This window comes from Ixodes scapularis, unplaced genomic scaffold, assembly GCF_016920785.2.
Source record: "Ixodes scapularis isolate PalLabHiFi unplaced genomic scaffold, ASM1692078v2 PGA_scaffold1__304_contigs__length_218370807, whole genome shotgun sequence".
NCBI classification, from domain to species: Eukaryota; Metazoa; Arthropoda; class Arachnida; order Ixodida; family Ixodidae; genus Ixodes; species Ixodes scapularis.
Window position 1 is genome coordinate 112979343 of NW_024609846.1, and position 16984 is coordinate 112996326.

At 44.3% G+C, this 16984-nt stretch overlaps 1 protein-coding gene across 1 annotated transcript in view; it reads right to left on the minus strand.

The window, feature by feature from the left end:
* Positions 1-16984, minus strand: part of LOC8028232 (solute carrier family 2, facilitated glucose transporter member 1) — an 82958-nt gene that overhangs the window by 47805 nt on the left and 18169 nt on the right. Inside the window, exon 3 of the mRNA XM_002410676.5 lies at positions 188-473. Coding sequence (XP_002410721.3) covers positions 188-473 — 286 coding nt within the window. The remainder of the gene's footprint in view (positions 1-187; positions 474-16984) is intronic.

The window sequence follows — 16984 nt, forward strand, 5'->3', positions numbered from 1 at the left end:
TTAGCTTTGTGTTATTTTTTCAAGTCGTACACGTTTCAAATGCCCAAGACCATCGCTTTTTCCTTCGACAATCAAATCTTGCAAGAGCTACTTAGCGCAGCACATGAATAAGGCCTGTTTCAGGCCTTATTCATTCCTTTGGTGTGACAGCGAGTAGAGGTGGTATTGGCGTGCGCCGCGCTCATACCGGCGTTGATGCCCGCGATGAGCCTTCCGAGAACGAGGAGCTCGTAGGAGGCGGCTCCCCTGGAGAGGGTCATGAGAAGCGCGGCGGCGAACACGAGCCCGCTGTTGAGGAGTAGGCCTCCCCGGCGCCCGAAGCGGTCGGCCACGCAGGCGGTGAGCAGGCCGCCCATCATGCCGCCCACACAGAACACGGCCACGAACACGCTGAACACCAGCGTCACGGTGGCCTCGGACGCCGGCTCGCCGAAGCGCTCCGTGAACGTCGAGTTGATGAAGTCCTCCAGAACCTGCAACCAGATATATTGCATTTTATGTTTTATTAGCTGGCCGAAGCTGTCTTGTTCCGAAGACAGATCGCTTATTATCGACCTTGAACTTGATACTCAATACATGCTTGCCTCTGGCGTCATATCAGCGGCCATAGGAATGGCCTCGCTGCTGTGAGCACACCTTCTGCTGAATACGTTTCGCACCCCCGGATTAGGTTTTCTCCGCAAGAACGAGTACGAATGACCAAACCGCCAGCATCGTGTGATGACGTCACCTAAAAACCAGCATCCTGTTATGACGTCACCTAAGCCACCAGCATCGTGTGATGACGTCACCTAAACCACCAGCATCGTGTGATGATGTCACCTAAGCCACCAGCATCGTGTGATGACGACACCTGCAATCCATAAAAATGTGAAAACGAATCTTCTTTTTTTTCACTCTTTTTTTTTTTTTTTGTAAAGAACGAAGTGTCGAAGTGTAAATTTATTGTACGCCGAGTTATTCTTTTTTACAGGATACTGCAGGCCAATATTTTGGCCATAACAGGAGTGGATGTAATGTTGATACAAAACTAAAATACCAGATATACAATGGGCTGAAACTAGGCATCCACTCTAGTGTTATGGATGACATAATATGAACGCCACTGAAAGAAAAAAAAAAGTTTTTTTTTTTAACAGTCTGGTTGGGACACGCGTTTCGAGAAATACATTTTACGCGAAAGAAATAACGTAATATTAATTTTTTGACGCGCCTGCCCCAACCAGATTATTGAGAAAAAAATATTTTAGGGGCTTTTTAAGGGTTCTTAAATACGAGGGTTGGTATTACTAACAAAAAAGTCGGAGAAAAAAGAAGAAAGAGGCCGCTTACCTTTTTTGGTTTTTGTAAAATAACAATCGTTATATCTTGAAACTCTTAGCTTTGGAAGCTGATTTCACCCAACGATATCACACATAGAATTGCCTCCTTTCATATATCTTTATCCACGTGCCCGCGCAGTGAGCGAATGCTCCATGCGCTCAAGTGTTCCTGCAGTCAAGATGATGCTAGAGAGAAAGTCGTCTGCTTCTAGCACAGGAATTTCGGTGACGTCAGAAAGAGGCGGAGCTCTGATTGGCTTTGATTGAAAGGATAGAGAGTAGACCTCAATGCTAGACGCCTTGAGGTCTACCCACTATTTTTTTTTTCAATCAGCCAATAAGAGCTCGGCGTTCTGACATCATCGAAACCCTTGCAAAGAAGCAGACGAACTTGCCCTCCGCATAGAGAGCTTTAGAATGGGGGCCCTAATGTTTGGGGTCACGCATGCAGCTTGTGGAGTCACACACCGCGCACGCGCAGACCTTCCGCGCATGCGCACTGAGACGCCCACAGCTGCTTGGGTTATCCAAAGCGTAGGGGACCCCTATTCTAAGACTTTCTAATAGGGAGTTGTAGTAAATCGTTTTTCTCCTCCGCTACGGTATCCCCGAAGAAAACGCCGCAGCTGCGCATGCGCGCCGCCAACCTTCTCTGCATAGTGCAAGGTCTTGTGGCGGATTACGGAGCGCTATCCGGGTGCTTAGCGGGCTGCGGAAACGGTCTACTACAATTCCCTACTGTCAAAGGCATTGAGTTTCCTCTTGTACCTTTTTCTGTGGTCCATATTACTGTGAGGCACTCTGTCTTTAGCAGTCTTTCAATCGTGTATGCACTATCTGTAACACAGTATTGTGAGACACTATGTCTCACCGTACTGTGCCACAGATAGTGCATACACGATTGAAAGACTGTTAAAAAAATTTCACGCTCCTGCTGCACGTCTTTCAGAAGATAACTTCAACAGGCGTGACAACTGTATATCACAGCGCACACGAGGTTTTGGTGCCTCTTGTACAACTCCGAAGCAGGTAGACGAATATTTTTACAAATATCGCAAACAATTCCAAAACTTCCCCAAACCAGGTCCTTTGTATTTAGATTTATCGGGCTTTCTTGTGTATTGTGCGCACCAGACGCGTGAAAACGAACATGTTCTTTAGCGAATAGATCGGTTGTTTAAATTAATGCCATAATATTTAGGGCCCTTATCCCGATATATAAAAGACACGAAAATTCGGATACCAACCAATCTTTATACAATTATGCCTCTCTAATAGGGGAAGCCGCAGTCAGGAGTTATTTATATGGACTACGGGAAATTAGCAAGGCAGAATTGTACAGGAACAGATCGTTCCCCGAAAGTCAGTGTCTATAGCGGGGTCCATATGAACAAGAGATGACTGTATGTGATCTTGACCCTGATTTGTTATTATGAAGTACTTATGGACAATTTTTGATAAGGAACGAAAGTGTTAATATTAACGAGACGTGTCTGTAACGGCTTGTATTTTTGTCGCGCCGCAAACAGGGAACAATAATTTTAGAAATTAAAAGAGGTCGAATAAGTCGATGATAATTTTGTAAACAAAACTTGAATTTAATAAATTATCAACTTTAATAATTTCGGAAAAATGAGATTTCCAAGAAGTATGTGAGCAGCTGTACACCGAGTGTTTAATCCGAACACGCAGTATTCTAGTCATTATGTCAAAGTACGAGGGGTGATCAGAAAGTTTTGCAACTCGCTTATAAAAAAAACCATACCAGGGCCTCGAAAAAAGTTTTCTTTTTCTACGTAATCCCCCCGGTAAACTAATGCACTTCAGCCATTTGCGATAACAGCTACTAATTCTTCGCAAAAAAAAAAAGGAAAAAAAAAACTTTGCCCTGTTCGTCAAGCTACTGCTTTGCGGCAGTTTTCAGTGCGTTCAAGTCATCCAACCTTGTTCCCTTGAGCTGTTTTGTTTTTTTAGAATAAGGAATTAAAAAAAAAGGTCACTAGGGACAGGACTGGGATTGTAGCTCTTCGAAAGTACACAGTCGAATGACAGCCTGGGCAGCACGAGACTTGTGAACGTGAGCGTTGTCGTGCAGGAGGAGGACGCCTCTTTTCACCGATCTTCGTCGTTTTTATACAATGGCCTTGGACAGTTTGCGAAGAACGTCCGTAGAATATTCGCCTGTTTTGCAATTGTCGCGCTGTTTCCAGCTAGTCAATCAGCAGGATCCCTTCCTTTTGTGTCCCAAATAAATGTCGCCATGACTTTACTCCCCAAACGTTGCGTCTTGAATGTTTTTTTTTTTTTTGTTCTTTTTTTGAGTGGGGACGAAAGAGGGGAGGGGGGGGGGGGAGCCTCAAATTTCTTTACTGTATAGACTTTTGTTTTATGGGTCCCACTGGTAAAGCCACGTCTTAATCCCCAACCAAAAGGCGGACGAGAAAATCTTCTAGGTCACTTTCCTAAAGGCTCAAAAGCTCTCTTGATGAATGCAAGCGATTGTGTCGATCTTGCGTAGAGAGTTTCCTTGGCACCCATCGTGCCGAGACTTTTGACATAGCCAAAACGTCATGGCTGATTGCCAAAGCACTGCCATACAACATATTCAGTCCTGTGGAAACTTCGGACACCTTAGTTTGTCGATTTTGGATGATAAGGTTCTCAACTCGGGCTGAACGATTCAAATCGGTCGAAGTGCTGGGCCACCCTGACCATTGGTCGTTTTGCATATCCACTCGGCCGCGTTTAAACTCGTTGAGCCAACGATTTAGTGCTGCATATAAATGACATTCACTGCCATACATATTCATCATTATATCGTGAATTTCTTTGGCAGAGCTTCCTTCTTTGCATAAAAACTTTATCTTGCTCTGGTACTCAAGTTTCAAATCGTGGGAGAACGCCATGTTTAACTGACTGATTCAGACGAGGGGAGAAAGCGGAAGGCTTGATATCGAACATGTTTGGCTAGAGACATGAGTTAGCCAAAGGGTGTAAAGAGATCACTTTTGTTTCTAACCGAGTTGCAACACTTTCTGACCACTCCTCGTACGATTTACGAAGATTTCGCTCGAGGTCACAACTTGTTTGCAATAAGTGTCGTGTATGTACATTGTCACATCACGTAGCGGAGTATATAGCCTCTCAAAGGTTATTGGTCTCAATTTCTATCCTCCAGTTGAGATACCCTCCAGACATTCATTGTCTTCTACGAGAAGAAAGAAAAAAAAAAGAACGAGGGAGGCGGCCTGCTTCCAAAGCAACCCGAAGGACTTCATTATAGTGCGCTCTCCCTCAAAGCGGCTTTTTTCTGAGCATGATCACACACAGCAGATGCGCTCCACCGGCGCATGCGCGAGAGGACATGCGCTGAACCCGGCACTGTCGTTGTTAGCGAACTCATTGATCGCCCGGTTCTTCTGCTTGCCCAACTCTCAACTCAGTCGCTCGGCCATGCCGCGATAATTGGATTTTCCTCTCCCTTCGTTCGTCCCACCCCAGTATACCTTCACAAAATATTCAAAGCCGGTCGCTTAGCTGCGTTTGTTTTTCCAGCGCGTTTTCTTTTTTTCGTTCTTTTTTATTTGTTCGGTTCAAAGATTTAAGTCGTCGAAACTTATTAAGTGGGGCAGCTACAGAGGAGATCCAGAATCGGAAGGTCCGACAAAGAATGCGGGTGAGGCGGACCGAGAATATATAAGCGGACGACAGTTCTAATATATAAACGTGGCTAAGATGTCCCACATTCTTCTTCTTTCGGAAGCTGCGTTTATTTAAAATGCATGAAGTTCACACAGAGTAGTGCAGTATGTTTGTTGTATACACCTCTAACTTTTATTACTTATCCGCCTACTTATTTTTTTATTTGACGTCAGTTCGAAACGAATGCATGAATGCCCTTTTTTTTTCTACTGCCACGTTTCCGGTTAACGTATCTATGTCCTTACTTCGCAAAGCATCTTCTCGTCATTTTTAAAACCTTGTTGAACGCAGTGCGTCTTTCAGCGGAACAAAACACTAAAAATCCTAATCAGGACTAAAAAGGGAAGGGGGGGGGGGGGGGGGGGGAGGGGGTGGAGGAGTATCGTCCGAACAAGCTTGTTAATTGTCTCATGGGTTTTGAAACATGTGTGTGTGTGTGGGGGGGGGGGGGGGGGGGGGAGGGGGGGGGGGCGAACATTCTCGTATTGGATCCAAATGTATCCTGCATTCCTGTTCGGCCGCACACGCCGGTAACGCTGTTTGATTTCTGTAGAGTTTTGATTTACGCGTCGAAATAGTTTGTGTCATCCCTGTTCACTTCTGACCGGCCGATCTGCGCGAATCAAGTCACAGGCGCGCTGTAGCATGCTTGAGCTTAGAGTTGTTAGCCGCTCTAAACAGCCACTAGCCAGCTGTGCTCGTGTTTTTCTTTTTTTTTCTTTTTTTTTTTTTTTTGCTTTTGCATGAGCTAGGTCATATATAATCCATTTCTCTGAAGTCGGTCGTCGCATGGATGCACAAAATGTGTGCAATAAAGACCCAAAAACACTTTTGAACCCAGCGCCTGATGTAGTTTCCTTATGAACACAAACAAACACAAACACGAGCAAAACAATGTGCACATAAAGAAAAAAAGCACTCACACCGCTCACACGAACTGGTTTGGTTTTCACTTCCGTTGCCATTAGATCATAGAACCATGGTATCCCAACTACTTTATTTTTTTTTTTTTTTGGAGGGGGGGGGGAGGGGGGAGGGGGGGAGGAAGGCTTGTTTCTAAGCGTTCACAATTTCGCCGATTCTTCAGAGGTATAAACTAGGCACCCAAAGTATTTCTTTTCTAAGTACTAAATTTCCGCCAATTAACTTTCTTTTTTTAAGTAGACGACCGGTAACCTTCTTATACATATCAGGTTCACAGTCCGTTATAAGCGCTAAACTGTAAATTAGCTAGCATTCAATGGACACTGGGGCCTCGATGCCACAACCCCGACATGTGACGCCTGCAGGCGGAATTAGTGTGCAAACTGCAGTAAAATCTTTGTGATAATTAATTTGCATCAGCGGACCCCAAAACGATGCACGGACGTGCGCACTTGTTCACGAAACTGAAATTCATCGGGGCAAAAGTATACTCGAAAGTGTATTTTTGTGTGCCATGTTGCCTTGCACCTTTTGTACCTTCAACAATATATTTCCTGAAAATTCATAAATCGAGTGCAATGTGGTCGCCAAAATGAGAACGGAAAGAGCAAGCGCCAACGACCAGCGCCGTATTCGTCGGAGCACGGCGCCTATACCCGTGAAAAGTGACTTTTGCGCGTAACTTTGGATTTCTATATCTTCTTACTGGCTGGCGCCGCTCTCTCATTGGCTGCAGAGCCATATCGAGATGCCAGGAACTCGCCACGCAATACGTTTCTTAAGCTGTCGGTAATTAGAGTGGCGGTGGCATGGAAGCCCTGACCGCGGTCAATCACGCAGGGCGCCGTTTCTCCACTTTTTTTAACGCCTTATAACTCTCTCCAGCCCATGGCATTCATTATTCCAATCTACTGCTCGCTTTCCACACACAGTGCACACACATGTTGGCCAAAGTTCTTCGTGGCTTCTTTCTCGGCCACTAAGAACTCAATTACAGCTGGTTGTTCGTGACGCGTGACACGCGATTTTCACGGACTACTACAGCAGCGCCACTGTGCGCCGACCGTGAAATTACGCAGATGTACGCAAAAACATTAGACATTAAACCTGCAGTTTGGCAATGTAGTTGATCTATTTTATGATTACAAAAAAAAAGTGAGGCATTTTTTCAGCCGCCCTTGTGGATCCGTTTTTTTATGGAGAGAACAGAAACGGACCGACAGACTAACCGAATTTCCTAACCTAACCTAACCATAACCAACTCGCTCGTCCTGACTTTGTCCTAGCAGATATATCTAAATAAACATTGTTGCTATCCTCATTTATAGAATGACCAGCAAGGGGCTTTGACAACACATGTTATACATGAGGTATTATAAATATGTTTAGTGTACCATTTGCTTACTGAACGCGAATGACAAGAATATCATTCGCGTTTTCGCCTCTCCGGCCTTGCGCCTGCAGCACGAGTGGTAACTTTAGCACACCACCAAGTTTCCCATGTGCTTCGTGTCGTCCTAAAATTGACTGATTTAGGGGTTTTCGATGCCGCTCAGCAAGTTTTGAATCAAAACCATATACTTATTTTCGCAAATTAAAAATATCATTAGTAAGTTATAGGTAACGATTTTGCAAGCTAGTGTGTTTTTTTGCGATCTCTGACGTCCGGCATGGCCGAAAGTTTGTTCCGAAAAGGCTTCATTTTTGTTTTATCAACCACCCTAGCTTTAGAAAGTTTTTTAAGTGTTTGCAGAGGCACCCAGTATAGAAGACCAGGAGGCTTTATTACTATGCCAACTTCTCGTGTTTTTTTTGTTTTTTTTTTTTGCTTTTTTTGTGTTTATTTTGGACTGAGCTTTAAACAAAACAGACCGAATATTACGACTACATTTATATATATATATATATAAATATAAAGGTGTTTAAGATTTAAGAAATTGCATTGGATACCGAGACAAGACTCTGAGCGTAAGATCCGCCCCTCAAAGACAGCTGTTGAGTTTCTTCTTCTTATATATTAATCTTAGCCCTCAGCAAAAGTAAAAATAAAATATATTACAATATTCTTAATCTCTAACACGTTGTTGAATTATATTTTCCTCTTTTAACAGAATCAAATCTCTTATTTTAATATGTTAAAAAATAAATATTGCGATACCTATATTTCTGCAATCCAATATCTGAGATATTTTAAATTAAAGGTAGTTTTCTGAATAATATAAAAAATATGTTCGATTCCGGAAAGTTGGATAAAACTTCAAATATCAAGAAAGAATTTCTAATACTTTTTTAAATAAAATATAGGTATTTTATGACTGAGAGATGAAACATATCGAATATTACAGGTAATTCATTGCAAAACTCCAGACAGTTCCGAAGCTTACAAAATCAAACACTCGTAAATGAAAGGCATGTTTCTGCGCATCAAATAGAAAAAAATCTCGATTTTCGAGAATATTGAAGCAACAAGCCCGCACTTTAAAGAACGGGGAAGGGGGGCTACTCATTCCCCCCCGCCCTCCTTTTTATATCCTCCCATGCACTGACGGATTCTGTATAAATGTGGTTTTTTTTGTGCCTTGTTTTAGGCTACCAAATATATATATATATTTATATAGATAGATAAATAAAATATAGTGTAGGATGCCGAAGACTATAAAGTAATGAAGTCGCAGTTCGAAACGTTGTTGGAGTTTTAAAGCATTCAGTGAGTCGACGTTTCGGCCTGAGACAGGCCTTCCTGTCTCAGTCGACGTTTCGGCCTGAGACAGGCCTTCAGGAAGGCCTGTATCAGGCCGAAACGTCGACTCACTCAATGCTTTAAAACTCCAACAACGTTTCGAAGTGCGACTTCATTACTATATATATCTATGTATATATATATTTGTTTTTTAATTTACTATTGCAAGACTTTATGTGTTGTGCTGTCCTTCCTTTTTTGCCCAGTCTCGTTTTTTTTTAATTATGTTTAATATATTGCAAGATATCAGAAGAAAAAACATTAACAAAAGAGTTGGCCCAAAGCGCGTTGACCTATGTTTGCTAATTGGTGAGGTACTGGATAAAAACGTCATTGCAGTCGGGGTTTAAATATTTTCCCAGAGCTTGGAGCTGAAAACAGTGTACGCTTAAAACGGCAATGCTGCTCATTCAAATGTATAACACTCAAGCAAATAGAAACTGTTTTCCCGTAACCATCTAAACTTTCGATGCAAAAGTAGCCGCTTTAAGGGAGGATAAACAATTGCTTTCTTTGCCGATAGGAAGGTCAAAGTGTTCCCCTAACTCCATAGTTGTGAGTTCTGTTCGTCGCAGGGCAAAAGGAACCGGCGCGAACGATCGGTTTTCAAATCCATATTGCTGGCACGAATTCTGGGGCAATTAACTCGTCAAATACAAAGTTGGAGCCAAACGTTCGCTGAGCGCGCCTATTGGACGCCGGCGACAAAAGCGCGAAGTCATAATTGTAATAGTCCAATCGGTGCGCTCCGTGAATTTGGCCCCAACTTTGTGTTTGACGAGTTTCGAGCCCCTGGGCAAACAAAGCACATCGAAGAGCTAAGGTGGCGCACCTATGCCTTCAATGACACTCCACAAGCATTAATTCCTTTTCAAACTGTTATGTATTTCATCATTATTATCGTTACAAATTTGTACGCGGCTGTACCTATTTATTTATTTATGAATACTGTTGACCCGGAATCGGGTCAAAATCAATAACAGTTACAAGGCAGCAATAACACAAGGCATAAAAAGAAGTATTCATACAGTTTATGAAAACGTTAACGCAGATATTAAAACTTGAAACAACAACAAAAAAAAGAATTGGCTAGTGAAGTGGAGGATAAACAACCACGTGCAAGTTTAGCTCCACAATGCTGACACGTGGGGCATCCGCACCACGAACAGACTGTCGTATAGATGCAAAACGGTTCGTTAGTGATATCTACTGGACGCAGTACTTCAGGTTATTGCTCGTGGTGGATGCACAGAACTTGTTCCTATTGTCTGTCTGCCAAGAGCAACAGTCCTGACTGGTGCGAAACACTATTTGAACACACGGAAAAAGCCTGCATTCCGGCGCTTTTTTTAATTGACACATAATAAATGACAGTTCTCAGTATGACTTCCCAAAATCATAATCAGGAAAATAAAGTCCTTAAAAATATATATTTTTTTTTTTGTAAATTGGCATTTTATTGGATTTCGCCTGCTGTAAAGAGTGCTCGGGTTCTCGTCAAGCAGACATTGCAGCTTTTTTATTTGGGTCCCCTGTTTCTAAAATGGAACAAATAAAGAGATTATTATTATAACACCGATTTCAAATAAGGCATCCACTGAAGGTCCTCCTTTTTACGTCAACGGCTTCCCTTTGGATGGAGCACATGCGACTTGTGACGGGACGGTTTTGAAACATGTGGGTATAGCACCGAAACAACTCTTCTGAATTATTCGACCAATGCAATCTTGGCAAATAATGGTTATTAACGAGCTAGACTTAGCCTAAAGCCTTAATAACAGCTTAATAAAAAAAAACTCGGCGCGGCCTATTATGGTCACGCCTTTTGCTTCCCGAATCGTTCTCCGAAGGTCTTATCAGGTAATTCCGAAATCACATTAGTCGCAAAGCGATAATAAGATGCTCAGGATTCGGAATGACCTTCGTCTCTTCAGCTGTCAAAAACTAAAATATTAAAATACCTAAAACAAAATTCAGGCTGTCTGTCTGTTTATATATATATAGTGATGTCTCGTTAATACTGACACATTCGCCCCTAAAAAATCATCCATAATCTGAGTTGTTCATAATAACAAGACAAAAATGCTTATATTTTCTAAGTTTGTCCCCAAAAATGGTGCCCATATAGCAAGGTATCGATAGCAACGGGACATGACTGTATACACACACACACACACACACACACACACACACACAAACACACATACACACACACACACACACACACACACACACACACATATATATAGGGTGCTTCACGAAAAGTGGACAAATTCGATATTCCAAAAATTACGCTTCGCAGCAAAAAAAGGCTTCTGTCGTTTTGGTCCTGGGCCAGAGGCCCATTTAGGAAAATTATTTTTGCGTAATTAACTTTTTTAATATTGAGTTCAAGGACATGGTTTCAATTAGAATATTGCTGAGCATCGTCGAATAACACTAAATCAACACATTACAGAACGATAGAAGACACGCGCAGCATTTTACGACTTTCTGAAAAACCGCAGAACTTTGACGGGATTTTAAGTTTCGGTTCGCAATCGGAGCGCTTCTCGGCACCGACAGCAGCGCACCCCGTGGAGAAATAGTACGTGCAACCAACCTCTGCTGTGCTATCCTCCTGCAACTTCTCGTTCCACACAGCCGCCTGGAACGAGAACCGACACTTCCAGAGCAAGCCATTAGTTTTATCACGCTAAGCTACAGGGGTATTCACGCCTGGTGATTAGCAGCAGCTGCTCGTAAGGTTGTTGTTGCTCACAGGCTTAATGGTGCACAGGCTACGATGGTCAAACTGTAGCGCTGCGCAAGTTCGCAGGGAAGGAAATACGTCCAATAAAAAAATGTGATGGTGAGAAATTTGCGAAAACTCGCTGCCAGCGCGAGCCCATCCGTACAGCTTGTTTGCTTTTTGAACTCTTTTTTATAAGCATACTATACTCCGGATTTTGTTTTAGGAAGTCAACATTTGTCACTCTACACATAAACAAATGTTGTTGTTGTTTTTTTCTGCTTTTTTAGATACTTGCTATAGGGCCACAGAGCTATAAAGAGCATGCCTAGTTTTGTTTTTGTTTCCTTAAAGGGGCACTGACACCCCAAAGGTCGTATTTATTTTTATTGTCTAAAACGATGCAAGTTGTAGTCATAGACACGCAAAAAAAACCGCATCGCGAAAAAAAATTTTCCCGCGCGCGCGCGCGCCTTTTTATTTTTCGCGTTTGATTTTCCCGCCTCTCGCCTCCTCGCTTCTTTTGATCGGTGACGTCAAGAATCAGGAAATTTAGAAGCTTTGTAGGCGACATCTCTATAACATTTAATTACGGCAATCCTAAAACATGTTTTTTAACGCAATTGCGAACGCAGTACGGCCCTTCTTTTTGAAATACCAAAAATCGGGAGTTCGTTGTGGTGCCGTCTCCTGGATTTGTATCCTCCAACGGAAAACAGGCGACACCGCTCAAAACCGGTCCGCCGGCGTTCGCTTGCGCTCGCTCCTTTCCTCCTCGCTTTGGGTCGCCATGGCAACATGGGCAACAGCAGGGAGTGGTGAAAGGAAGTGGACTCTCAGGTCTCCTCAATTTTTGACGTCAAGGCACCGGCGCCGATCGCGCGGGAACTTCGAATTCGGCATTTGGAAATTGTTTTTTTACTTCACGAATACTGAATTCCCAAATCTCAAATTTTGAGGGTAATGTCCCGGCATCGTTTTCAATCGTTTCGGATAATAAAAAAAAATATGATTTTGATGTGTCAGTGCCCCTTTAACACAAAATTGTGTTTTGATAGCATTCTTATGGCGCAAGCGTAATTTAAGCTCACAAGGCAGACTAGAAAGCCCGAAATAACGTTCATGCGGGGCCTTTTTTATATATACACCCTGACCAAACATAAAAATATGCCAATTTTCTGGGGTGTATTAAAAGAAGTCGTGGCACGATGTCTGGTTGTGTTATAATCAAAAGTTTCATGCATGGTTACATTTGTTGTTGTTTTTTACAGAAAACTTTGGGTGCGTAAATTGAGTTTGCGCCATAGAAAGACGATCTTATAATTTGATTTAGTGCCACTTTAAGCCGAGCTGGAAATATTTCCAGGACTGTGGTTTGCCAATATCATAATTATATAAATTAAAATGTGTTAACAAGAAATCCTAATCTTCGACGGAGCATTTAACATGATTCGAAGCGGATTAGGAAGTGCGATTCGCTCATGGCATTTCTTTTTTTTTCTTTACTAGTCAATCCGTATTTACAAATGTGTCCTAAAGTGCATGAGGCTAACCCGTAGCAATAAATGAAGCTGCCTACACTTTAAGATACCAACTTGCCATCCTAGGGTACGTCCGTTTGGAATTCGAATTTTGCGACGTGTGCCGAATGTGCTCGTTTTTATACGACGGCTTCCTGTACGTATCGATGACAGCGATACGGCCGCATTTTTTTTTTTTTTTTCACGTTCACAGGCTAGTAGCCTCTCAGGGGGCGGTCTCACGAGACGCGCGCGTGGCCAGATCGAATTCTTACGGGAATTCCTTTAAACCGCGTTATGTTTTATTGAGCGCACAGGCAGTGTTTTGCAGCTCGTAAGCCGTTGGCTTCGCCCGCATATAAAGTAAAACAAACCATAGTACCTAATTTCTTTAAAATTCACAGGGTCTCTTATGTTATGCTTAAGACGGCTTGAAGGTGAAAGCCCAAGCGCAGATGTAAACGTGATAGCGAACCTCCGAAGACAGCGCGCTCTCTGACGATGCACTTTTTGTGCCGTTTCATTGGCTCACTCGGATTGTGGCGTCAATTGTTGTCCTGGTGATAGCGAACTGCCGAAAACAGCGCGCTCTCTGACAGCGCACTTTTGACGCCGTTCACTCTAAATAGAGCCCGTGAGTCTCCTTTCCCGCACAACACTCGGAGAGCCAATCACCGTAACTAACAGAGGCAGTTCAGCGAATGGCGTTGCCGAAACATACGCTTAGACCAAAAAACGCACTCTGAGTTGTGATGTTAAGCAACGTAAGCGTGAAGTTTTGTATTGCTCAATGTCACAATTCAGAGTGCGTTTTCTGGACTAAACAAATGTCTCGGCATCGTCATTCGCTGAGCTGCCTCAGAACTTTGCGGTGATTGTCCCTTCGAGTGTTGTGCGGGAAAGTAGACACACGGGCTTTTTTTAGAGTGTTTCATTGGTACCTTTCGTTTTGGTACTTTTCGTGTCGCCGACGTGTTTTCGCTCAAGTACTTTGAAGGTCGACAGAACGATGAGACATAAAAGGCTTTCGCCTTTATAATGTTTTTTCGTTATTCTGAGTTAAAACAAGACGTCGCTCGAGCAGCCTACTTATTGGCAGCGAAAATGACCCCCTGCGGATATTCTACTACGACTTCTTTAGGAGAAAAAAACAAACAAAGTACGCAAATGTCTTTACCACGCAAGCGCCTTATCTATTGTACTTCATAACAGTCGTCGGCGGAGCGGCACGCCAATCTTTTGATCCTTACCAACATCAAAATCAAGACTAATAAAGCATTTCAAAACGAGTAAGAATTAATCCTTAGGATGAAAGAACGTAATAAAATAACGTGCTTCATTTATCTTGATCCTACGGATAAAGCTGTAAACAGAGAATGTGTTCCGCGGCCTTCTTCACGGCATGCAGTGAACATTGCAGATGTCTGGTTTTTTTTTATTTTTTAATAGCACGCTATTTTATTTTACACTCTGCTCTTTCTCGTGTGATGGTGGGCACGTCCTGGGTTTCTTGTTTCCTCCCATAAACCCTTAGAACGCGAACGCCAAGCGCGGAATGCCTTAACACCAAACGCCGGCGTCCGTCACGTTCGCGATCCAACTGTTGGTAGAGACCACCGTGGTACAGACGGTCAGCTAGCTTCGCGTCAACCCGCTAATTGACGCAGTTGTAGAACGACAAGCCAACAGTTATTGTCCTTGCTTCCATTCCCGTTAGGTCGCGTTCAGAATTTCGTTCTTCCCAATTTACCCTTCTTTTGCACAAATAGCTATATGAAGTACCTGCTGCAGATTTCGTAACGGTTCCTTTGGCATTCCTCACATTTCCCTCAAGAATCCCAGTCCGTACACTCATTACGCGTTAAATATTCGGAAAAGCTTCACCACCACTGTTTTGCAGAAGTGAAATGGTGGTTTGCAAAGCAACCCTGTAGAAATCTCGTCTCAGTAGAAGCCGTTCCAATCCTCCTCCCCCCTCCCCCCCTCCCTTCGAGAACACAGTAGCTAGCCGCGTTATTGTGGTGTGGTGGTATTAGGTTGTGAGAGCCCGCCGGTTCATAACGAAAGAGAAGAATTTCGCATCCGCATACTAAAATTTTCTTTTTCGTCATACCACCGTACCCTCACGATGTCACTTTCCCTGGCGTTGTGTTCCATCTGGATACTCTGGCTTCTGTGCTGCTTTGGCTGCGCCGGGTTGCGCACTGCGGCTCATTGCGCCTATCTCATTGTTCTGCACTATGGCCTATAATGTTATTAACCTTTTTCGAAAAGAGTTCTTTGCACGTTCAAGCCTATCTCACGCAGCGGTGGAAACTCGAACTGCTTCCGGCATTGCAATACCTCTCCCGCCCCCTCCGCGACTAGCCTCTTCCAGTTTTGCTTGAAATAAGCGCCACAAGGCAAGGCTGTAACTCCGCTTCGCGCAACGGAGGTTTCTCCAAAAGAAGCGGTTTACGTTAAAAAGTTCTGTTTGTTGGGCCATGCTTGGTTGTCAGATGTCTCCGGCTACCGCCGACTTTACTAGCTGAAAACGCAGGACGCGTTTTCTGTCCTCCAGTCTGGCGAAACAGCGCACGACAGAACACGTACGACACCATCCTAGTACTCCATTCACCCCTAAGCTGACAGGGCAACCGTCACCCTTTCATCCCCGGACATCGCTCTCTGCGCGTGGACATGAACGAGAGTGTGATTACGTGGCGGAAAATAGGTGCATGACTGGCCCAACGAGCACGTGGCTTCGAAAAGTGTCAGCTTAGGGCTGAACGGAGTGTACAGTTTCCCAACGCCTATCATAACGATCAAATAATTAGGTTTATGAGACACGCTACTCTTCCAAAGACTCCACGAAGCAATGTCTAACAAAACGGCAACTCCCACGAGCTGTTGGCAAGCAAACACACATCACGTGACTTGAACGGAGTAATTATCAAAATGGCGGATCAAGACAATACCATCTAAGAATACGATGCCTGCACATGACGTCATCATTGCTGGATTTACCCGACCCGCCCTAAGCGGCAAACACGCGAAGCTCGACGAGGGTCACCACAAAACTGCAGACGCGCGTCCGTCTTGGCGTCGCCGCGTGCCATCGTCACGCGCTTTGGGAGACGCTGCACGACGCGTTGGCGGCAGCGCCAACTAGTGATGACGTTTGGGGGAGATGCACCGGTTTTGTATTCTAGCTGACATGCGGAGCGCAAGTTCGTCTGCTTTTTGCGCAGGGGTTGCCCTGACGTCAGAACTTCGAGCTCTGGCTCCCATTAAAAGGATAGTGGGTAGACATCAAAGCTAGCTGCCTCGGGGTCTACCCAATATCCTTCCGATCGGAGCCAATTAGAGCTCGGCGTTCGGACGTCACCGTAACCCGTGTGCAACGTTACTAGATTACCTCAGTTGTGGACCTCCGCGGAAAGGGGTCGACTTCAGTACGCCTCCCGGCCTCCCGTCCTTTGAAGCGCCATCTAGATTTTCGTTTAATAACTCTGCGTTCCATAGAGCAGAGCTGGAACGCCACCTAGACGCTGTGCTTAGAAAGGTACGTATTCCATAGAATACACTGCAGTTACCATAGCGGCCGTCCAGCGCGTCGAACGACTGGGGGCGAGTCGTGGTTAGTGAGGTGGGGGGGAGGAAGGGGGGGGGGGGGGGGGCGGAGTGCTGCCCGTGCAAGCAGCGTCTATGAGCAGTTCCGAAACCGAGCTAGGGCTCTAAACTCCTCAAACACAAAGTTCGGGCCGAAGTTCACTGAGCGCACCGATTGAACTATCCCGACGATGACTTCGCGTTTTTTTCGCCGGCGTTCAATCGACGCGCTCGGCGAACTTTCGGCCCCAACTTTGTGTTTGACGGGTTTAGGGCCCCTAATCGAATAACGTTGCCCATGCGCAAGAAACAGACGAACTTGCACTCCGTATCGATCTATGTACAGCGGAACAGAATACACCGGGCTCATATCGCCTTTTGCTCGCTGCCATCTTCGTCCGCTATGAAAGGCGTTCTGAGCATTCTGCGAATATCAGACGCCACCTGCACGCGT